We start from the raw sequence: 24531 nt of genomic DNA, 5'->3' as shown, positions 1-24531 counted from the left end.
AGTGATGATAATTGTGATAGGAACGTCCCTTTGTCTGCCCATTGTGTCAGAGAACTTTTGGGCAACAAACCAACTTGGATAGACATTTACGAAAACACGAGACTGGGGACAATCTCGACAACGACTCACTCTCACCTTCCCCATCTCCTCCAGCAACCAAAGTACTTATCGACGTGTCTCACTAATAACAAGTTTTCTGTATATATAAGATATGCATAACCATGTAGTTCTTGAAATCTCTTCACCCTCCTTAACCCACATTCCCACCCACCCACATTCACTCTCTCTCTCTCTCTCGTTAGACTCTTGGATACCGTGACATTGTTAGCTATAATTGTACAATATTCAAAAGACGCCTTTTTTAATCTTCGAGTCTTAATCTTCAACGTAATATTATACTGTTTATCAAGTCCTTTAAAACTATTAAAATTAATTAATTAATTATGTGTCCTAGTCCCTGTAGCGCAAAAAGCTCATACTCGCACGCTTTATGTACCCAATATGTCAGTTTAGTCGAATTCCAATAAAATTCGCAATTAGTAATGTCATTTTAAGTATTTCTAATGGTTTACATAGTTTTAGAGTTAGAGTTTCTAGTAGCATGACACTGATTAGTTAGAGAAATTCACAATCAAATTTTAAAACATAAAAACATTACATAATACTTAATAGTAAAATAATATGTATGTATCACAGGGTAAGCTGATGCGTGTTGCCGTAAAATTCTAAACGGCTTCGTTATTCTCGCTGCCCTGATTTACTTTCTCGTACTCTGTTCATGTTTGTAACGCATGACGAATGATGATGATTATCACTTTACAATAATTCTAATATCAATATTCTAGAGCTATAGTTCAAGGCTAATGCACAAAGGTCATTTAGTATATGGATTAAAGTGTCAACTAAAGTATGATTTATTTTTTATTTGAATTATAAAAGATCAATGATCACATATTTATAACAAAACACGTTCGTAATTATTCAAATTCAAACATAACAGCAATCATGGCCTGCATTTTTTTGAAGAACGCACATACATATGTAAATGTTTGCATACAGTTGTTTAAAGTGATTCTGTGGTAATAAATGTTCTTGCTTTTGAGCATCGACACAGATCACTGGTGTGACATCAGTCTTAATGAAGAATGAACTACAACAATAATAAACAATATTATTTCAGCATGTGTTTAATTTTTTATTTCAAAAACAAACTAGTACAAGAATTGCACGACATATACATATTAATAAGTTAAGCATCGGGAACATCAATATTATGCATATTGAACAGTTTCTCAAAGTATGTACCGTAAATAACGTGGGGGGATGAACATTGTTTGGTTTCAACAAGTAAGTATATAAGTATGTACGTCAAAATTAATAACAATATTAATACTCATTTAAAACAATTTTGCTAATATGTACATCCAGTGTATAATCTCGGTAAAATCTCAGTTTAATAAATACACACGTTCAATTTACAGACGTTGTTAAGCTAACTAACCGTTACACAAGATATCCAAATGGCAGTGTCAATTATTACCTATAAAAATCTAAGTCTGTTTATTCACAAAACAAAGTTTTGCGAACATTAAAATACTGACGGTTAATAATTAAATAAATACATAGTATCATGACGGACGTTATAGTTTCAAGTGTTACAATTGTGAAAGTACTCGTATTACATAGTTCTGATTTTCTTGGAACATTTGTGTGGAAGGCATCTGAATTCTAAATGGATGGCACATTAGCATTTTTTACCAATATTGAATGTAGGGCAATCGTTATACTTACTAGCAACTTGTTATGATTTCATTATCGTGTGCAAAATTACCTACTAAAATATGGACAGCAACTAGATTAGACACAGTGGTATACATACAGTACCCATATTATGGCAACTTTGAGAAAAAATTTGGATGGTTGAAGGAAATGAAGGGTTATGGGTAACTGGTTTTCTCAATTTTTTGTTCAAAAGATGACTGGAACAAGGACTATTTCTTAATTAAAAAACCGTCAATTTAAAACTGTAAATCAATCAAATTATCTTCCCGAGTACATCGGATTTTTGAAAGTCGATGTTGCTTGTTTGTAGATAGGATTTTCTCCCTGTAAAAATACAGAATGAAAATTTTCAGAACTATTATATATCATTTTAATTTGTACTATAATATAGTACATACAAATTTATGTATAATATACAGTATATTTATATGAAGTATGAAAATCTATATATAAACAGTTAACTTACAGCATCCCATTTTGCACTGCAAATATACAATGAAAATATTGAATTACACCTTCGATACATACATCACATTTGAGTTTCGAATATTGAGACCGTAGAATTAAGAACGAAGAATTAAGACCAGAACTCACCTCATTCTTTCCTTTTCAAACCGAGCATATTCTGCTCGATCATGAATGTGAGTCAAGAGTTTCCATAATAAGATGAAAAGTAACCCAACCAGCACAATAGCTCCAACCACTCCAGATATGATCCAAAAAATCGGAGGCTCCTGCACAAATAATTTATTGTTATAATATGCCTTTGGTTTGCAACAGTATTTATACATGTACATACCGGAGGACAATCTTTGGTTCGTTGAGCTCGAATATAAAGTTTTCCAAGGACATCGTAGCCATACACAAAATAAAATCTACATCCATCAGAATGATCTGTGAAGGCACAATATTTCTCTTCACTTTCTTCATCGCTACTAGCCACATCCACCTTCTCAGGCTCAGGGAAATTTACACACTCGTTTTCGCAAATTTCTGGTTGCTGAAAAATTGAAATGGAAAGGCTATTAACAGGAAAGAATCAGCTTTCATTCAATTACAAAATGCTTATGCTTACATTGAACTCTCCAGTACCATGCACGCGACACTGAACACAATCTTTCAGCTCTTCGCACCTTCCAGGGCATGTCTGTAAAAAAATTGCAGTAAGTATATAATATGTTAGCCAAGTTCCATACTGAGTTTAAAAACTTGGAATTATAATTGTACGTACTGGGCATTTTTCACACCAACGTCCATAGTATCTTGCTACGGTAGTATTGCATGAACATTTTCCGCAAACGCAATTGCCGTGACCGTTGCAAGGAATCGTATCTCCAGGCTCCACACAAGTATCCTGCAGCAGGGAACACTGACATGCGTCGCCAGACCAGCCAGGATTGCAAATACATTTACCACAATCACAACGTCCATGACCAGGCCCAGAGCAGATTAACTATCGGAGAAATGCAATTTTTAGAGCCGTTAATACTCTAGTAAAAAGATACATAATAGAAACTAACGGTAGAGTTAATATTATTATTTATATGTCTTCATTAATATTATATCTACTAATCTCTAATATGCAAAACACACATTATTTCTCTTACTTCGCTCTCTCTTGGACAGTTGAAGTTGTCACACTCACAATACTGGCCATCAATTTTCTGAAAAGTACAAAAATTGTACCATGTGACAAAACATCACACCTTATATAACTGGTTAGAGATTGCACTGCACCTCTAGTGGATTTTCACGTTGGAAGCATTCGCATTGTCCTACAATTAGCATAAAAGAGTTATAGGTGTTTAAGATGCACATATTTTCAAACTTTACAAATTCTAGAAAACGAGCTGTATAAAATAAATGCTTACCACAATTGCAAGTCCCACGCCCAGTGCAAATAATATCCGTTGTGTTATCAGCTCTGCAGCCACTGTCATCTTCCACTCGGGTTCCGCCACCTCCTTCCACATCGCACTCACACTTTCTCCCAAAGTGCTTTTCATCACACTCACAAACACCACAAGTTAGAGTTCCAAATCCCCCACATTCTGGAGAAAACTCTTCATAGCCCTGAATTTAATAATATGAATTATATTTCTCCCAAATTAAAAAATTATTGAACATATATCAGTAATGTTTTATTCTTACAGGATTTCCGGGAGTTTCACAAGGACAATCGCAGATACTGGAAATCATATTAAATACATGTTATATGAGTTTTGTTCAACAACTTATTGATAAAAGTTGACCATAAGATGATCCTTTAAGCAAGCATGATAATAACCAACCTCTCCAAGTCCACAGTTAAGCTTTCCTCAAGGCCAACTCGGTAAATGGTAAACTTTTGTCTCCAATCTATTGGATCTTTAGGACATTCCGTTACTTCGATTTTTACTTTGAAGCTAGATAATTATAGAACAAAAATATAATTTGAAAATTATTCAAGCATGTAATTCCCGGTCATGTAAACTCACTTTACAACATCTCCGACTCTAAGGCCGCTACATTTGTTTGTCTCAACCCACGTGGGAGGGTCCACACAATTAGAAAAATATGAGACCTTAATGAATGCAGACGCTGTATCTTTCAGCTCCACTGAAGACGTTATTTTCTGATACTGTGATTTCACTAATTCCACAACGTTCTTGGAATCTGCAGCCAAAACTCCACAACTTGATCCCTGCAAAGTCATTAAAAAATTTTAATAGTGGGTCATGACATTGATTCAGATTCATGACGATGAAAAGAGTGCCAAATATTTAGCTTGAATGAAAAATATAAGAATTATGAATTATAAAAATGTCACTTTTACCTCAACTTGCTGACTCAGTCTTTCATAGATATCAATTTGCTCGGCTGTGACGGCAAAGATCATATTTATTGACTTTTCTTTAACTTTAGAGTTAATGTGTGCCACGGAAGGGTAGTCTTGTATGGTTGAGTATGTGTATTCCTGAGAACAATGAAGGGAGTTATTTTAAATACATGAATAAACATGCACGAGTACAAATTTACATGGCAAAATTTAAAAACCTCTCTGTGCACCACTTACCCCACGAGAGTCCAAATGACATTTACCATCATTAGGTTTCACAATTCCTCCGAGCTATTTTTTACAAATTAATTAAAGGTTTGTGATAATGCATCATAATTTTGCCAAAATTTCACGTTTAAAATGTGCACTTTTGAGTTAATAAATAAATAACATTAATCATCATACCAAACCATCTCCAGCATAATGGAAGGATGCGTCAGTTGAAAATACAATTAACCGACGCGCTTGTTGTCTCCACCCTAATATGCAAAACAGACTTTTGTATTGAAGTTATATTTTACTTTATTATTCAAATATTACCTATCTGATCGCATACAATTGCTTGCATGATAGCGTCGAAACCACCCTCTGGAGCGTCTAAATTGCCAGATACCCGTGCGGATTTGACCTCACCCTACATTATAACTCATTTTAAAACCAAGACAGATTTATGAATTATAACGCCAAATTAAAACAAGCATTTCCAACAGTGGAAAGCAGACAGTTATATTTAAGTATTTAGAAGTTTATTGTGCGTGGTCGAATCTTTGTACCAATTATTACTGTAAATTAGTCAAATATTATCATTATTTGTTCATACGGTCGGGATTACTTGGATCGGTCTGTTTGATTCAAGTTAACCCAAGGTAAGTGTTGTTTGTATCATGTTACTTGTAATCAAGTCACCGAATGCAAAGTCTTTGGGATAGAAAACATAAATTAAATGAAACTGCTAAAGAAAGCTATAAATAGCAAATTGTGACAGGAAGCAGAAAAGACAATTAAAGCGATACAGATAAGGTTGGTGTACATAAATAGGTGTATATTTGAACGGAGGTCATTCGCTTTAGTAGATTTATTAGAAATAATTATGACAAATCTCAACTCGTATAAAAAGAATGTCGTGACATTTTTCTGAAACTTACTGAAAATCTTTGGGTGTCTCGTGATAAAGACATGACGTTCTGATAGCCGAAAGGACTCACACAGCCCGGGCAAGGTTGCAGCAAGCTGGTCATACATTTTAAATTAGCCTCAGATTTTTTTCTTAGTAATTAAACCAAATTATTAAAATCAATTGAAAGGGCTTATGAGCTTCGTCAGTTGTGGGTGGCGATAAACTGACAAATACAACTCATTATCATTAAATTTTGATCCAATTCTTTAAAATACTTGAAAATATGGCTACGACCTTTACAAAAAAATTCTCTGCATTTTTCAGTGAGTCCTCCATTTTGCAACACCACCATCATCGTGTTGTTAAAATTTTCTAAAAATTATACAATACCAGCCATAAAAAGCCATGGCTAAATGCTATTATGTAAATCTTACTGAATCCAGCAATCTATGCAACCCAGAACCAAAAAATAAAGCAACCGTGTGGACAAAAAAATGCAAATATAACCAAAAACAACATTAAAAACGAAGTTCGCAAAGGCACATAGGCCATATGCATTTTACATACAAAAAGTCCAGCTAAAAAGAAGACAAAAATTTACAGGCCTAAAGAAGATTGTCACCAGTTCGAGCTAATTCGGATGTGGTCAAAAATATGTACATCGCGAGTCAAAAATTGTCGTGCTCGTCAAAAAAACTATGCATACGTCTGCATACGCAGGAGCATTTACGTTATTGCTTTTAAAAACTTGGTGCATAGACAGATAAATGCACGAAACAAAACAAAAATAGTTTCTGCAAATCTGTTATGCACTTACAGAAAATCTGCTTGTGTTGGTAGTGAGGTGAAGATGGCTGACAAAACCGTAAGGCGCTACGCACCCGCTGCAAGGCTCTGAAATCCTAAGCCCCTTCAACTCGTTTTTAATGATTCTTTATATTGTCAAAGAATGAGGGAACTCACGTCACAGTTTGTAACCTTCGTAACTGCGTAAGGTTTGTAAGCTTACAAACTTTTACGAACTTTTACACACATTTCTAAGGAAAATTGACTTACGAACTTTTACGAATCTTACGCACTTCAAAAGCATGTTTTTGGTTCGTAAACAAAAGTTCGTAAATAATTCGAGTGTTTGAGATCTGAATTTTCGGTTGAAATTGTCTTAGAGACGAATTGTCTATTGTACATTTTTATGTGATCTCGTCCCGACATGCAAATTAATTTAATTATTTAACAAAAGATTGCTGCCAGCCGAAAATATTGGTCGCTATCCGACCAGCCCCCAAATGTCAAATCTGGGCTAAATTGACACACTTCATCCAGAGGGGTATCAATCGATCGGTCTTGATCATACGATCATTTTGGTATATTATAGAATTTTGTGACATAAGAAATGGCTGTGTAATTCCTGAAAAACTGATATTTCAGGCAAAAAAATTCAAAAAAATTACATGTCATTTGGTGTACGCTAGGATAAAGTTGGCTAGCAACATTTTGATGACGTTTTATATGCGATATTTTTTTTACTAAAAAATGTTTACGAAAATGTTTACAAAGTCAACTCACGTCAAGAGTGTGTAAACTTACAAACCTAACGCAGTTACGTAGGTTACGAACTTGACGTGAAATCCCTCAATGTTAATAATATATGCCAAACCAAAGACAAAAATTACTTTTTTTCAACAGTAGACACGAATGGCATCACCTGCAAGACATTAACGATACAAATTAAGTGATTCATGGTAATTAATTAACTTTAAAGAATGAGTTCCTTTCAACGCTCAAGTTTCTGATTTGAATTACATATTAAAATTTGTTTCCTCTTAAGATGAGTTGTAACAGTACAGGTCTGGTCTTTTTTTAAATATTTAATCTGTTAAAGTTCTCACCACTTTGTCGACGAAGGATCCAAACCCCAGGCGAAAGTTCGAGGTAAGGTTTTGCATTGTTTCTGACAGCAGATTTCCTAGATTCGAAAGCTCTTCCTAAGAAACGCCAATAAAGAAATGTTTATGTATGAATATAACTAATAATTATTCAATCACAATAATCAATAGCTTTTTAACGTGTCACTACACCTTGTCATCTTCCATGCTTTTCGACAAGTCCATTAAGTAATACAAGTCAACCGGATAGTCCTCAGCTGAAGGAACAGAAAGATGAGTTTGATTACTACAATTTTGCAATACAATAATATTATAAACATTATAATATTTTACCCTGTGCGTATTGCATATTCAAATCAAATGATTGGCCAACTCTTAATTTCAAGTAAACATTTTGAGGTCTAATTTGAATAGCTTCACGGTGCTCGCTTCCTTTTGTTATTTCCTCGTCTCTGATAAATTCATTCAATTAATTAAATTGACTAGTAACAACCCCAGGTATTTCATTGCATTGACACTATAATTTATAAACATGCTTGCTCACTTTCTGAGTTCAAATTCATGGCTCGGATTGATCAAAAAGTCATCTCGACACCGAGTTTCGCTTGGATAGGCCAAGTGCTTCGTTGCAGTGTTGCATCGAGGATAAGGATTCCTTGCAGAGCGTTCATATCTCTGTTCAAACATTCACAAACAAACAAAAAGAAATTTAGCTTTGTATGCAGCTCTACCTGTATTTATTCACCCCATTATTTGCTTACAGATAAGTTCATATAAACCAAACACATTCACAAGCTGTATTTAATGTAAATGTGCACTTACAGGCTGAGAACACCACACACAATCCGGACTCCGAATGCACTCCCCACAAGATTTCTTTGCTGTACAAGACGAGCTATTGGTTTGACCGAAAGCAGAGCCTATGACCCCTGCGACGAGTAGCATGGAAACTACAATGACCTGTCTATTTCCGAGTCGTCGAAACATGATTTTTCTAAAATTTTCACTTAGCCTACAGAGATCCAAATATTTGAGTGGGGTGGGCACACCCGTTCCCCAACAAAAACAATTTAAAATCCCAGCCGGTAACACAATTCAGGCCGTATATTTAACTACTGCTTTTAGCTGCGTGGGTATTGAACGCAGCAGAGTCGCAAACTTGCTTAACACTACACTGCCACAATTGGTTACATTCAGAATGACTCGTTAAAGGGACATTTACTTGTTTATAAAGTGAATGTGTTGTTGATCACCTCCTTGTTCAATACATCTTACGAAAAAATTGTCGTTTGCGCACTGAATGAATACATATATGTATAGCTCTGTTATTACTTAAACAATGTAACAGTTATAAAATTATTACAGTATTTAAAACCCACTGTTCCAAATAATCAGTAAATTATTTTACGGAGAGTTAGTTTTAACCGTGCCAAGTTTTGTTTTGGGGAAGGAAGACGACCGAGAGTTCATTCAGTTTAGAGAGTTGGTTGGAGATGACGAGTATGCGTGGGCATCCAGCAGAATCAACTTCCACCATAGGACGACGTTCTATCCTGCAGTGTGATTAAACAATCCTCGCATAAGAAAATCCGTCTACCTCGTCTTCTTGCTCACTTTTTTATGCTTTATTTAACCCTCCTACATATTAGAACATGGGTCTGCTATGTGATCATCACTTTCGATGATAGTAAACGAGAGTGAGTAATGCAAATGAGAAGTGAGATGATACACGCTAAAGACACTCCCTGCATACGTTTAGCACTACGGGTATTTTTCTTAGATCCGAGAAAGCCCAAGTTCCGGTTATTTAGGAAGTATGTACATGTATGTATGAAAGTGTTGAACTGAGGATGAGGTTATATCTTTCCGTGACTGAGGTCTGACCTAAAATAAAACCAGATTTGTACCACTTTGCCTCGTCAACTTATCCTTTCCTTCCGATTTTTTGTGTATTCAAAAGAGTAGGTGATTGTGGCAAACGCAAACTACATATTCCCTTATTTGTCAGCTTCAAACTCCAATTACAGAAAGTCGTTGTTGGAGCATGCAGCAGCCTACATGATATACAGAATACAGATCATGTTTTGGTCAGTGTCTGGTGATGTAATAAAAATACATGTCTGTGTGATGCTGGATGGAATTCTTTGTGTGGATACGAGGAAAACAATGTAACGCTTACTCTTATATAGGAACAACCCTTTCAATTCCGCTTTGGCACACCTACGCCCACAATTTCACTAAATTTTATACACAATGAATATACACTTCTAATACTTCTTCGACTTTTAAGACACCTGAGTTGTGTTTCTATATATTTTCAATTACATTGCATATCAATTATTTGTATATACATGCATATTATTAATATTGGGGGTTCATATCATATCATGTCATAACAAATGTACTTGATATGGACTAGGTTCCAAGTTCGATTTTCATTTTTTAATTAAAATAGATGGATGCTTGTTAATTTCAAATTCGTTTTAAAAATTGCATGAAGCATTAGCATGTGTACCACACATTGCGAAGGTTACTACAATCACTATGAAATATCGTCTACAAAAATATGACACCTTTACTGACGATTATGAAATATTTTGTATAAAAATCAGTTGAACAATTACTTTTCCTGTAGATATTTCCAGTGACGTTCAAAATATAGACAGATACATACGTTCATCCCACCCAAAATACATTTGAATTTTGAGATACTCAACCTAAAATTTTCTCGAAATTACAAGATACAAAATCTGTATTTTGTGTTTTTGATACATTTGTATTTTAAAGATCTGTATTTTAGCCACCCCTGCTCAAATGTAGGTATATAAAAGACCCCTTTCTTTGATTGTTGGAGGAGAATGTATGCATAAGTAAGTACAACCAAAATTCGTTTGTTTAGGTGTTCGTGCGGGTTAAAAGCCAAGGTTTAACATGTAAAACTCAAGTCAAAGTTAAAGCCTATATAGCCTATATACTGTATATGCTCATAATGTACTTATACAGCTCCATGATATATGCATACGTACGTAAAAATAAATGGTTCATAGCATATAGGTTTCAGTAAATATGTGATCAGTTAGTTTCACTTTCCTGCAATAGGATTATTACTTTCGGGATTGAGAAATATGTCGATGGCTGATATTCTAAATCGTGACTTTCCTCCTCATACATCTGAAGCATTAAATCTAAGTCAATGAGAGTTGAGTAAACAAAGAGCAACGAAAAAAGAAGACGCATTCTCAGCAATGAGTAAACTTCCCTATACTTTTAGGTGTTCAGCTTTGAGCCTCCTCGACTTCCGGCGAGAGATGAGATTATTAGTATATCGAAAGTTCGTAGGTTTTATACACATAATCTAGAATCGTCCCTGAAATTAAAATTAATTAATTCGCATACAGAGATGTAAACAATTGATAAACCTCTGTTTCCTACATACATATAGTTTGCGCAATAATATAGACGTCATTTCATTCGTGAACGGTTTTCCCATAGGACGTTTATTATTGCAGGTGACGCTTTTTGCTATATGGCAGTAAATTACAAATATTATCATTACGCACTTCGACAGACTTGGATATACATAGATGATGCAAGTATGAGAGTTCTTTGATATTTACTTATTTTGTACTGCGTCAACACCGTAGTTAAAAGGACTAAATTACAAACAAATAACCTATAATTCGGAAATAGAAAATCCTGTTGCGAAACCTAGTGTAAAACAAAAAGTCTAGTATGTGAACATAAAAAATTCTCAAATTTGAGAAAACTTGACTAATTTTAAGTATTTCCAATTCCGACAATAGTAAAGTTGCACCTTATTACATAAACCAGAGTAATACAGACTCTGCAGTGCAACGCATCATCATGCAAAGCTGCACTTGATTTTAATTTAAAGCAATAGATGACAATAATCATGGATGAGTTTCCAATGAGTAGTGCCGTTAGTGACTGACCAACTGCAACTCTCGTGCAAATCTCCAGTGAGTGTATGTCCATTCACTTTTGATTATGCGAGATTTGTGCATGATTTACTAGGCTTTTAAGCCTTATATTAATCATAATTTGTTCTACCGTGTCTGCAGAGCTGAGCTCCCTGTAAAACGCCGGTCGGTCTCATGATGATGATGATCACAGACAGCGTGACAATTTCATGATCACATAGCAAGTCTATTATACAAATCGTGCAACCCATTGTTGCATTTCGACTGTCCTCCTGACTAATTAAATGAATGAGCGTTTAAAACTGGGGACAGATTAGCATATTATTTATCTGAACGAAAAATGATGACTGATAGTAACTGCCCTGATAACCTGCTTGGTATCAATCCCCATCTTCCGAACGTCATACTTCAAGAAAAAACAACCTCACAACAGAATTAGCATTGGGAATTTTACCTGTGTAATCAGTGATTTCAGATGATATTGCGTTAAGAAAACGTTAATTGCCCACATGCACACGTATCCGAAATCATAAGTCGAACACTCTTTTGCAATGAGTAAAACATGAGCCAGAAACAGCCCATGTTCACGCCATAATTTACCGGCGTGCATTCGCAAATTATGTTACAATATTATGTTATACACATCCTGTATATTATTAAACTCTGTAAGTATTTTCGACCAAATAATAATTATAGAGAATTTAGTAAAATTTTCAAATAATATATGAATATTGAATACGAATATACTCAAAGATTGTTTCAAGTTTCATGCAACTAATATGTATATTTCATTTGCATTCTTATTGTAGCATTTTATAAGTTCAATTAACACTTGAACAATGTATGTCCTTAATGTAAGTTCTGTTCACGGTTTTGATAAATTAAGGTCTTTAAATCCGTACAAGTCATGGCATTTGTGAAAGAGCCTGTCTTTTTAGAGGCAGATAACACTGCAGAATTTTGCACATTTGGATCCAGGATTTAGCAAATGGCAGGGAAAAGATGAGCCGTGGCTCCTCCGTGATTTTTTATTCACCAGCAGCACACACATTACAGATCTGCCCCTACCTTCAGCACAACACGGAGGCAACACATGCGCGTTTATAAAATGCAGAGGCCAACCCTTGACAGTTGTCAGTCCACTTTGTTCACTGGTGAGAGAACGTCGTGTGGTTCCATTTTTCCTACTCCCAGTTATCGATCCATTTTACCTCAAAGCGCACTTTTACCATCAATTATTTTTGGACTCTCTCCCCCTCGTTCTTTGCCGCTATTATTGTTTTATCACGCTGATTTTGAAGAAACAGAAAAACAAAACCTTTAGCCAACAGCTGAGCGGAGCCTGTGTGTAACCTTATTAGATAACATTCCAGCAGAGTGAAGAGAACGAGCAATGTCGGCAAAAGCAATTCGTGAAGCGACGGGAAAGACGATCCTTAACTCGGCCTTGGCGAAATGTCCACACTTTTCGCCTTGCCGGTTCGCCTCAGTCGATGAGGATAGTTTGGGCGATGGGCTGCTAAACAACAATGCGTGGTTGACCTCCACACCCCTCGTTGTCAAACCGGACCAGCTGATCAAACGCAGAGGAAAGTTGGGGCTTATCAAGGTCAATGTAGACTTCCCAGGGGTGAAGCAATGGCTCAGTGAGTTTATGCTGAAGGAAATTAAGGTACCAATCAATGCATGGTTTAATAACTTCATCTCCTCAGTATTTTTCAATGTTATTGTACTTTTACTGTATGTGTTAACGGTTACGAATGGAATTGCCCAAGGTACAAGAAAGGAAAATGATATTTCATGATTTGCTGATGGCGACCTTGACCTTCGAACTCTTTCATTCAGCCAGAATGCAATAAATGTCTATGTAACCGTGATAAAATCACTTTGAAAAGAGGATATTTTATAATACAAAGTTAAGTGGAGGTTAACAGACACAGGGAAATACTAGAAAACTCGGTATGATGCAACTAGGAATACGTCATATTATCTTAAAAGTAAATCTTGCTTACTTGAGGATGTGGATTACGAAACTTTAGCAGCGGTAGCATCCTCTCTCTTGTAATAAATGATCGGCAATGCACATATATTTGTAACACAAGGCTGGTGTGCTACTAAATATCAGATATTAAAATGGAAAATACTATTAACAAGACAAGGACACGAGGTGGCAAGTTCGTTAGTGATGTTTGGAATGGTTATCAGTATAACTTGACCCGTTTTTAATACACAAGACAACCACCGGCGACTTCTTTTTATGATGAAAACTTTCATCAAGATAATTTTTGAAGCGAATGGATGAGTATATATACGTACCATTATAATTATTACAATTCTCACGGATTTCCATTGTCGTGTGTAGTTGGTTGCATATTTTTATAAAGGTTTCAAGATACCGTTTATTTTTAATTGCGGCAAAGTCTATTAATTTTAGTTAAGGCTATTAATGCATGATGTGTTAATGTTATCGATATCGTTATCCTTAAATATCTTTTTCCATATGCCGGTCAACGATTGACCATGTTGACAATGAGCAGATTTGTTCCCTTACATATTTAATAACGGGTACAAATACGGTACCCATATTACTTCTAAAACTACATATGCAGTGGGAAGTGTTGGAAGTAGAAGTAAGATGGTTTACGAGGTAGCGATATAAACCAATCATTAAATTCCATCCTTTGCAATTGCCTTAAGGCATGTGAAACTACATACATACGCATAACCTCGACCGGTTTATGTAGTCGAAGCAGTTGTCCAGCCAATCACTGCTTGAGAAAATATCTTTCAAAATATGTGATGACGTGGATTTAAAGGGTTAATAAAATTTCTGAATCTCAGCATTCGATAAATCTCTGCGTTATGAAATGATGATGATAATGATATGACATTGGTCTCATTCAGATGTATGACACGTTTATATTTTATATGTAATCTACAAGTAATTTTGTTTCATTTTCAATACAGATTGGCAGAACTAGCGGAAAATTGCGCAATTTCATCATCGAACCATTTCTTCCTCACGCACAGGTATATACTACAAATGATTTCGCGTGCTTGGTCTACGCCATTTACTTGGCTCCTATTGAATTTTTGTACAAATGGCTATATAAGTACTTTTCTTTAAATAATCCCAGTTTGTTATATTGATTTTTTTATCCCCTATATTTTATTGATAGGACGAAGAATCATATGTATGCATCTACTCTCACCGAAATGGAGATACAATTCTGTTTCATCATGAAGGGGGTGTGGACATTGGAGACGTTGAAGCAAAGGCAAAGACACTTCTGGTTCCCATTGACACCACACCCACTGCTGAAGAGATTAAAAAAACTCTTTTAACAGACGTCGCAAAGGACAAACAAGAGTATGCATTCAAAAATTTGCATAGATAAAATAAAATGCTAACTAGCTCTTCCTGACGAATTTCCACATTAAATATATACTTTTTGTTTCATGTAGAATGGTGGCCCAGTTCGTTGAAGCACTTTATAAAGCCTATGTGGATTTGTACTTCACATATTTGGAAATTAACCCATTGGTTATCACTGGGGGAAAGGTGCACATTTTGGACCTTGCTGGTAAGCACGTATTTCATTACTGTGCACATTATTTATATTACAAGATATGACACGAAGATACAGCTTTTACTAAATATGCATTTTTTGCAGCAAAATTGGATGCGACAGCAGATTTTATTTGTCGAGGCAAATGGGGTGAGATTGAATACCCTCCTCCTTTTGGACGAGACGCGTATCCTGAAGAAGCGTATATAGCAGACTTGGATTCGAAATCGGGTGCTAGTTTGAAGGTATAGCTTGTTACGATCAATTTATTAATAAACTTCACAATAAGATTTAGATTAAGACTTTATTGTTTATTTTTGTTGCAGCTGACTTTGCTGAACAGTGCTGGACGTATTTGGACAATGGTTGCTGGTGGTGGGGCTTCCGTAATTTATAGTGACACGATCTGTGAATACGGTGGTGCAAGCGAACTTGCCAATTATGGTGAATATTCTGGGGCGCCGTCAGAGCAGCAAACTTACGAGTACGCGAAAACAATCTTGAGTTTGATGACCAAGGAAAAACACCCGGAAGGAAAGGTTCTCATCATTGGAGGTGGCATTGCTAATTTCACGAACGTTGCAGCTACTTTCAAGGGAATTGTTCAAGCCCTGCAAGAGTTTCAAGTCAAACTGATTGATCACAAGATATCGATCTTTGTGCGAAGAGCTGGCCCAAATTATCAAGAAGGTTAGTAATGTTTTGCTTTGCGGCAAATTTATTCCTCCGAGTGATGTTCAACATACAGACGTTATGAGAAACAGGAGTAGCTGTAAATAATTGGCGTTTACAAAAATAGCCAAGATTTTGTAATTTTGAAATATAAATTTTGATGGATGATGTCTACACCCCGGCTAATTTATTCTATAGGTTTAAGGGTCATTCGTGAGATTGGAACTAATCTTGGAATCCCCCTACATGTTTTCGGACCGGAGACACACATGACGGCTATCGTAGGTATGGCTTTGGGGAAAAGACCCATCATTGAACATGCCGAAGGACATTGCCCAAGTACTACAGCTAATTTCTTGCTTCCTGGTGGACAGACTGATGTTGTGAGTGATATAATTTTACTCAACGTCTAAGCTTACTAAGATGTAACAACAAGTAAATAAATTTTACAAATTGTAAATGGTTGTTGCTTCAGAAAAGTCCAGTTGCGTCACGAAAGACATCAACTGCATCTGGAAAGCCAGCCATAGACGTGATTGACAGTTCAGTGAAACCTGAAGGAGCACTTTTCCACCGGGGTACAAAAGCAATCATTTGGGGGTACGTGTCAACTTCAAAGTAGTTGTGCTGCATAAGTAGTGGGAATTATGTATATTAACATTTTATATAATTTATTTTAGAATGCAAACCAGGGGTGAGTATTTACAACAATTCGTGAAAAAAACTCGTTCATAAACCTTATTTTAGAATTTACTTGAAATAATATACAAATTAAATCTTTATGTACCTTTATTGTTTCCAGCCGTGCAAGGAATGTTGGACTTTGACTTTGTTTGTAGGAGAAACAGTCCATCGGTACGGTATATTGTACTACATTCAGATATTTCAATTTTTGTCATTCATCTATTAAGTTGACTTTTACTCTACTGAATAGGTTGTTGCAATGGTGTATCCGTTCACTGGAGGTGAGTCCTTAACTGTCTCTTATGAGCCCCTGAAGTTGGGTTTTTTTTTCTTCGTCTGTTCTTGCATACAGAATTTCATTTTAAGACCAAGTTCTTGACGGTTCCATAACCCTTGACTTGGCTAAAAAGCAATTTGAATATTATGCGTTTACGAGTTTAAATTTATAAAATACAAAGAAAACTAATTGTTGCATTATTTAATCAGATCACAAGCAAAAATTCTACTGGGGTCACAAAGAAATCTTAGTTCCAGTTTACAAAAGTATGGAAGACGCGTTCAAAAAGGTGATAGATAATATTTAATCAAACATGCATTTAGTTTATTTTTTTGTAAATTTGTATAAAAAGCTACTCTGGCTCCACACTCAATTTCATTCGAATACTTTTTAACATTTCTTTCAGCACCCTGACTCCGATGTCTTGGTTAACTTCGCATCCCTTCGATCAGCCTATGAGTCTACGATGGATGCATTGGACTTTCCACAAATTAGAACGATTGCCATCATTGCCGAAGGAATACCAGGTTTGTATTTATTAATATGTAATGAACCAATTGTGTAATTTCAACATGCAACAACAACATGTAATTTCGACACGAAAAACTGCCTAAATAATTTTGAATTTCATAAACTTTTGTCTGAATTTCTATACTACACCCGAATTTATGTATTCCTCGTATTAATATTTAAACAAAAAATCAATGCCTTCTTGAATAGCAAAAATCCTGATAGAATTAAACTTAAGAATGTGTGAGGGACACACATTCTTAGTCACATTCATGTAACATGAATCATGTTTGTGACGATAATACACATACTTACCTCTATTTAATGTATAGATGAAGGGGGCCTTGTACTTGTTTAATCCACATGATTAATTAAAATATAAATATACGAATTCCAGAAAACATGACCAGAAAGATGATTAAAAAGGCGCATGAAAAGAAAGTCAGCATTATTGGTCCAGCTACCGTTGGTGGAATAAGACCTGGATGCTTCAAAATTGGAAATACGTAATTATTACAAGTTTATTTAGACATGCATTAGTTGTGTATATAATATTAATCACCAAAGAAAATTATCATAGATAAATTATATTTCTTCTATTTTTAGCGGAGGAATGATGGATAACATATTATATTCTAAACTATACCGACAAGGGAGCGTTGCGTACGTTTCAAGATGTAAGTAGAGCAATATTCTAATTTAAAATTTGAAGGAATAGCTAATGAAATGAATTTATTCGCCATAACTAATTCCTACCACATATGTGCTCTTAACCTATTCAAATCCTTCATTTCCAGCGGGAGGCATGTCCAATGAACTAAACAACATTGTGTCTAAAGCGTCGGATGGCGTTTATGAGGGAGTTGCTATTGGAGGTGATCGCTATCCAGGGACAACTTTTATGGACCACATTATGCGTTACCAAGCTGATCCTGAGGTCAAAATGATTGTATTGTTGGGAGAGGTCGGAGGTGTTGAAGAATATGAAGTGTGCGATGCATTGAAATCAAAGAATATCTCAAAGCCAATGGTAGCTTGGTGTATTGGTAAGAAGAATTAATTAGGTACATTAATTTTTATAAATTTCTCTAATTTTGATGATTTAATCTTTAGGGACATGTGCGGGTATGTTCAACTCCGAAGTTCAGTTTGGGCATGCCGGTATGTATTTTATTACCGTTTTTTTGTACAGGTTTATTTTAGTTTGTTACTATAAATTGTAGGGGCTTGTGCAAACTCGGACCGTGAAACTGCACTTGCAAAGAACAAGGCTCTAAAGGAAGCTGGAGCTTTTGTTCCCAGTTCATTTGATGATTTGGGGGAACAAATTCAAAACGTATTCGATGGTTTGGTATCAAAAGGAGTCATCATTCCACGCGAAGAAGTTCCACCTCCAACCGTTCCAATGGATTTCTCATGGGCAAGAGAACTTGGTCTCATTCGAAAACCTGCTTCCTTCATGACTTCCATTTGCGATGAACGTGGACAGGAATTGTTGTATGCAGGAATGCCCATTACTGACGTAAGAAATGTTTTCCAAGTTAAACTTTATCTCTTGAATTACCTTGTTTTAATAAGTACGTATTTATGTTAACTTTTATAGGTTCTCAAAAAAGAGCTCGGTCTGGGTGGTGTAATATCACTTTTGTGGTTCCAAAGACCTTTGCCTCCTGCCGCCTGCAAATTTTTCGAAATGTGCTTGATGGTTACTGCAGGTATTTATGCCTCGATTTCACTCAGAAATACAATAGAAATCAGCGTTTCATGGATTTTCCTTTAGAATCAGATTTCTAAATCTTCTATTTACTTAATTTTTGACTTGATTCATTGATTTAATCTTTTTCTTGGGGTTATTGTAGATCACGGACCAGGTGAGTCAGGAGTACATAAAAGATTGAATGCGTTGGACAGAAGATAAGAGCAAACAAATTACTTTCTTCCTCATGCTTGAGTGGCATATGAAAGCAAATAAATGCAATGCCTTTATTTATATATCAACAGTAAAACTCATATTATCGGTATGCTCAACTAAAACAGTAAGGGATTTTCCCGTTAAAAGTTTAAAAACTGCCTGTACAAAATCTCTGTCCCCTTTCTCAATAGTTTGTACATTCTCGTATTTCTTATTGTCCCTTTGAATGAGGATGCCATTGTAGGATTGGCCCTTCATTTCTGCAAGAACAAGAGCTGCATGACCCAATCCCTCCTTCCTTGTGCAATCTTGTTTCACCAAATCGAATACATCCTTCTGCTGATCCGACATTGACATTGACATTGACAACATTGACTTTGTTGTTGGATTCTACTCCACAATATACCCTAGGTAGTTTTGAACAATATCGATCTTTGTTGATTAATGGGGAGCTGCTATCATCATCATCATATCCCACGGTGAAAGTCACTCCATTCTCTTCCAGAATCTTCTCCACCACTGCCAAATTAGCGTTGGACATAACTAACTGCTCATGAAGGAACGCATGCGGTCTGATGGGTGCATCTGATTCGATTTTTTCCATGTTTCTGAACAATGTGATGAGCGCGACTGACAACTACAAATACAAGTACAACTGTTACTAACTTTTTACACACTTAAATTGGTAACTTACTGTGATGGAATGCTGGACAGAGAGTCGTTCCGGAGAGGAGAAAAGAACAGATTTTTCATAGATAGGAGTGAATTGTGCGGTAGGATGATCCGAGAGGTATTTTTGTACGAGAATGCTGTTGTAAGCAGATATTTTAACCAGGTCTGACGTCCATTCTGTTTTCTTCACGCTCATAATGCTTAACGCCGCATGATAATGAATGGTCTTCTCATTAATGTCACGCAAAACGGCGACATTTTGACATCGGTTTGTTGAATGGTTATTACACAAAAAGCCCTCTGATGTTGCCCTCGACCAACAATGTTTGCATTTTTTGAGATGAGGGACTCCTCTTTGCATAGTGCCGTAAAACAACGTTGATCCGTTCCAATGTAAAGGAATGAATTCGTCCCACTTGTTTTCTCCGACATCGTCTTTTTGGGGGGTTTTCGCACCTTTGGTTGGGGTTGTTGTGGGTGTAGCTGATTTCCTCTGAGTTGACTTATGAAGTTTGACTGGGAAAAACTTTTCGATTCCTTTTTCTTTATGAATATTATAGTGAGTCCTCCATTCCTCCATTAGTGCAAAAAACATGGGATGTTGGTCGATCTCTTGATCCTTTCCAACAAAACCTCTTTGAACAATAACACTTTTCACATAGTCGAATATTGTTCGGATATCACTCTTCCTTGGTAGTTTGAATTTTGGGACGCTATCCCCTTCTTCGTCCAACTCTCCAGCACCCAAATCCGAATCAGACGAATATATCGTTGAGGAGGGAGAAGGCGTTGTTGTAAAGGGAGAAGGAACTGTTGAATTGGGTGAAGGAACGGAGGGAGAAAACGGCGACTGAGGTTGAGCGAATAGGGGTTGAATAATTTTCTAAAAAATAGAAATGCAACATTGTATAAAAACTACATTTTAAGTTATGCATTTAATATCTATCCACTCACATAGCCAACTAATTTTTCAACCAGTTCTCTCGTCAACTTGTCAACGTTATTGCCACTCCGTTTAAGGTGGACATCTGGATTTGTGGGAGATTGGTAGTCCGCATCAATGGGATTTATAACTTTACAAATAAAGAAATGAGACAGAATTCACATATTACACATGCTCCAATTTGCTCACCATTACGACTCAGGCCAGATTGTGTATCACATTCTGCTCTTGACCTATCCACGAAGACATCTACAAACTTCAGTCCGTCTTGCTCATGAGAATCCCTGGCTTTCTGTCTGTTCTATAAATATGTATAAAATTAGCAACCTAATCATACAATATCACATTTTTTCATATCTCACCTCATGTAATGGAGCCACAATGGAAATGATGGACACAAATCCCTCTTCCGTGAATGCTTTGGCAAGTTCTGAAGCCAAGTGAACAAATTCCGACCGATCCTTCGTGCTGTCAAAATCCAGATTTTTGCAGAGACCGGCCCTCAAGTTCTTCCCGTCTATTTGTTTGACTAAAATCCCGTTGGAATTGAGCATTTGAGTAAGGGAATTGGAAATGGTACTCTTCCCTGACTTCGCTAGACCTGTTCATACAATCATAATTATTATGAGATACAAAAATTGCAAATTTATTAAGCCCCCATTCAATAATAATATTGCATAATTTCATAAGCAATGTACAAAACATACCGGTCATAAGAATCGTACACCCACTGTTTACCCCACTTTCACTTTGCCATTTCATCCTCTTATTACTTGGCGGAGAGGGGGATGGTGACCCAACATGGGTAATTTTACTGGAGGTGGGAGTGTTCATTTTCACCAATTATTCTGTTTAATAATACAAATAACCGTGCAAACAGTATGAGCCACTTGTTACAAAGACAACCCGGCAATTGTTTCTTGGATGGTGTGAAGTACGTAGGGGCATAACGATACAACACGCGTCAACTTATTACTAACTACTTCTGGTTTCAGCTGTCTCAGGTGCACATAACACAATTGTATGTGCTCGTGCTGGAAAAGATCTCGTTTCATCCCTCGTCTCTGGTTTGTTGACAATTGTATGTTTGGAATACCTTAATTTGACATTGCCGTAGATTATATTATAAACATAGGACTTATTTAGTAATAATATTGGTTATAGGGTGATCGTTTTGGTGGTGCTCTAAATGGTGCAGCAAAACAATTCAGTGAGGCGTATGATGCTGGATTAATTCCTATGGAGTTTGTCAACGATATGCGAAAGAAGGGTCAATTGATTATGGGAATCGGACATCGTGTGAAATCCATCAATAATCCTGACATGAGAGTGAGTTTATACCACAAGATGTAAACTAGCATCTAAATTATCTCTTTAAAGTGAACATTCAATGAAAATATTTGTATTAATTATTATTTAAAATTATAGGTTACAATCATGAAAGAATTTGTCAAGTCCACCTTTGCAACTACTCCCTTATTGGATTATGCCCTCGAGGTGGAAAAAATTACCACGTCCAAGAAACCAAATTTGATTTTGAACGTGGATGGCGTGATTGCTGTTGCTTTTGTTGATTTCCTCCGTAATTCTGGATGTTTTACTAGGTAAGTTTATCGAAATTCTTACTTGCGACTAAAATAGGTACTCATAACAATCTTATGAAATATACTTTATGGGAATGCCTTGTTCCCTCTATAATAATACATTGTAATCAACAAATTCTATTTTTAAAATCCACTTGTGAATACATTTTTGCTTAAAAAATATTCATTAAATAAAATCGAATGAGCCGGATTTTAGACTTTCACTCGATCTTAAATAATAGGGTGGATAGAATAAGGTTGCCTTCCGACATTGTTTATATAATTGAATACGTTTGTCCATTTTCCAGAGAGGAAGCTCAAGAGTATATCGACATGGGAGCTATCAATGGGCTGTTCGTCTTAGGTCGTAGCATCGGATTTATTGGTCACTACATGGACCAGAAACGTCTGAAGCAAGGTAATTAAATCATCATTTTAACTACACGTAATCTTTATCCAAATTATGGTTAGATTTATGTATGTACATTTGTTATTGAAAAAGTTGGAAACCTTATTAATGTTGTCTGTGACTTTTGTTTTCTAGGATTATATAGGCATCCATGGGATGATATCAGTTACGTACTTCCTGAACAATACAACGGATAATAAATCAGTCATCTGAAGACCACATAGCGAATACTCGTTCAATTCCAATAATAATTCAAGAACATAACATGCCATTATCCCTTCCGAAACATTCATGCGAATGAATGATGTTTTAGAAAAAAAAGTATATTTATCTGAAGAAAAAACAACTATCATCGTCAATGTGAAATTCAATTAGTCTCTCATAAAGTAGTTGATAGCATGGCCTTTCAAATAGCGAACTGTAAACTGATCTGAAGAAAGCTGACATATCAAACAAACATATCATTAGAAAGTTGTGAATCAAGCAAAGCTTACGTCTTAGACTGGATACTCTCTTCCTCCTCAACATGAAAAGGTAGACAGAACTGCCCCAACCCCCGACTACATCAATTACAACGACTATTTTATTAATTCTTAATTACAAACCTCATCATGGTGGATTATTTATGTGGTGAATGGAATCCTTTAAAATCTATACCTTTATTTTTAAACAAATCGACTGTCGAACTCTCAACATTGTGTTCTCAATTATTATGATCCATTATTATTTCATTTTACTTGTCTACGTTTGTGACCTTTTTACTTTATGATGTATTATCAAACAAGAGTTTGGCATATATGAGCAGTATCTGTACCTTAAAATTCAGTAAATAAACTACCATTAGAACTAACTCGTGCTTGGCTGTGCTACAGTCATAATTGATATTTTTATACTTTCACCCGTTTCGCATATTTTGAGAACGCACACACGAAGATCACATCTTTCATCAAGTTCATTTTCTCCCAAACTTTTGAATTAGGATTCCAGTCCCGTGAGGTTGTGTGATGGTAATTTGTTCTCTGAACACTTTACTAATAAGTCACCGTCATGTTGGTTGCACTACTTTCCATCGCCATTCTCACCACCAACTGGTGTACAGGGATAACCAATCTGTTTTACTTAAAATCCTGAATGCGGTGGTGTGGTGCTGGGGTACGCAGGCAAACCCACACAAGTTCTCCATCTCGGTTGCCAGCCCTGTGTGGCGTCAGAGTCGCCCAGCCAGCACTCGACGACGACGACGACTCCTCTCTGAACATAAATTATTCATCTGCCTGTCAAGAAAGAAAACTGAAACGAGTTTAGGACTTTCTAATTCCCCCAAACGCTCCACAGCGTTCATTCATCTCTCTCCCTGTCTCTTGGAAAAACAGCCGCCGTGAACCCTGGCTACATGCATCCCAAATAATCCCAATCCCAACCATACACTCCACACCACCCAATCAAACCCAACTGATGGACAGCTATTTTGACAACATACGTATACATTTCTCGAGAGGAGGAGAAAGTCATCGTCCTTGTAAAAAGTGAAACTGACGATAATCGCATTCCGATAGTCCCATGATATCGGGCATCACTTCAACTATGTTACATATGATACGACATGTATCGAATATGTCATTCTCATCAAAAATCCATGCCAGCGACGCAATTCTCAGTGAAAGTGCACCATTTGTAGCGAGTACTGTTTTGCTAAATTTCTAGTACAAAATTATACAAAGTATTACATGCTATTTTTTTATCCGAATCAGGACTT

General features: G+C 36.1%; 4 protein-coding genes across 7 annotated transcripts in view; 2 read left to right on the top strand and 2 right to left on the bottom strand.

The window, feature by feature from the left end:
* LOC110847627 (MDS1 and EVI1 complex locus protein EVI1-A) overlaps window positions 1–1171 on the top strand; it is a 28422-nt gene extending 27251 nt beyond the window's left edge. Inside the window, exon 12 of one of the 2 annotated variants that reach the window (XM_022094603.2) lies at window positions 21–1171. In XM_022094603.2, the coding sequence (XP_021950295.1) occupies window positions 21–185 (165 nt within the window). In that variant the 3' untranslated portion in view covers window positions 186–1171. Of the gene's footprint in view, window positions 1–2 lie in introns of both variants that reach the window. The other variant, XM_022094604.2, reaches the window with a different exon arrangement.
* On the bottom strand, window positions 1172–9161 carry LOC110845848 (integrin beta-PS). Of its 2 annotated transcripts, none has more exons than XM_022092371.2 (23): window positions 8426–9161; window positions 8148–8278; window positions 7937–8055; window positions 7796–7860; window positions 7607–7702; window positions 7391–7422; window positions 6535–6619; window positions 5141–5234; window positions 5006–5079; window positions 4838–4891; window positions 4598–4738; window positions 4260–4465; window positions 4074–4187; window positions 3934–3970; window positions 3654–3855; window positions 3520–3557; window positions 3390–3446; window positions 3014–3235; window positions 2858–2929; window positions 2582–2782; window positions 2377–2516; window positions 2249–2264; window positions 1172–2106 (listed from the first exon to the last, which is right to left on the bottom strand). In XM_022092371.2, the coding sequence occupies exons 1-23, from the start codon at window positions 8588–8590 to the stop codon at window positions 2041–2043; spliced, it is 2427 nt and encodes an 808-aa protein (XP_021948063.1). In that variant the 5' UTR covers window positions 8591–9161; the 3' UTR covers window positions 1172–2040. The 2 variants fall into 2 exon arrangements, with proteins under 2 accessions (XP_021948063.1, XP_021948062.1); XM_022092370.2 differs by lacking the exon at window positions 6535–6619 and adding an exon at window positions 5746–5830.
* Window positions 9162–12703: 3542 nt separating this feature from the next.
* Window positions 12704–23625, top strand: LOC110847723 (ATP-citrate synthase). The gene is made up of 25 exons (XM_022094717.2): window positions 12704–13216; window positions 14512–14574; window positions 14724–14914; window positions 15010–15128; window positions 15219–15358; window positions 15440–15803; window positions 15984–16168; window positions 16261–16385; window positions 16466–16479; window positions 16588–16640; window positions 16720–16750; window positions 16956–17035; window positions 17153–17273; window positions 17654–17762; window positions 17863–17933; window positions 18054–18302; window positions 18370–18417; window positions 18480–18778; window positions 18860–18971; window positions 19116–19127; window positions 21779–21864; window positions 21948–22112; window positions 22212–22387; window positions 22675–22784; window positions 22911–23625. Exons 1-25 carry the CDS (start codon window positions 12938–12940, stop codon window positions 22970–22972), a joined length of 3264 nt encoding a protein of 1087 aa, XP_021950409.1. The 5' UTR covers window positions 12704–12937; the 3' UTR covers window positions 22973–23625.
* Window positions 19186–21715, bottom strand: LOC110847724. Of its 2 annotated transcripts, none has more exons than XM_022094719.2 (6): window positions 21491–21715; window positions 21146–21384; window positions 20973–21084; window positions 20795–20913; window positions 19863–20723; window positions 19186–19805 (listed from the first exon to the last, which is right to left on the bottom strand). In XM_022094719.2, the coding sequence occupies exons 1-6, from the start codon at window positions 21615–21617 to the stop codon at window positions 19380–19382; spliced, it is 1884 nt and encodes a 627-aa protein (XP_021950411.1). In that variant the 5' UTR covers window positions 21618–21715; the 3' UTR covers window positions 19186–19379. The 2 variants fall into 2 exon arrangements, with proteins under 2 accessions (XP_021950411.1, XP_021950412.1); XM_022094720.2 differs by having other exon boundaries at window positions 19863–20690.
* Window positions 23626–24531: the final 906 nt, after the last annotated feature.

Source organism: Folsomia candida, unplaced genomic scaffold (assembly GCF_002217175.1).
Source record: "Folsomia candida strain VU population unplaced genomic scaffold, ASM221717v1 Fcan01_Sc003, whole genome shotgun sequence".
NCBI lineage: Eukaryota > Metazoa > Arthropoda > Collembola > Entomobryomorpha > Isotomidae > Folsomia > Folsomia candida.
Note: the sequence above shows the minus strand (reverse complement) of the source record. Positions and strands in the feature narration are given on the sequence as shown.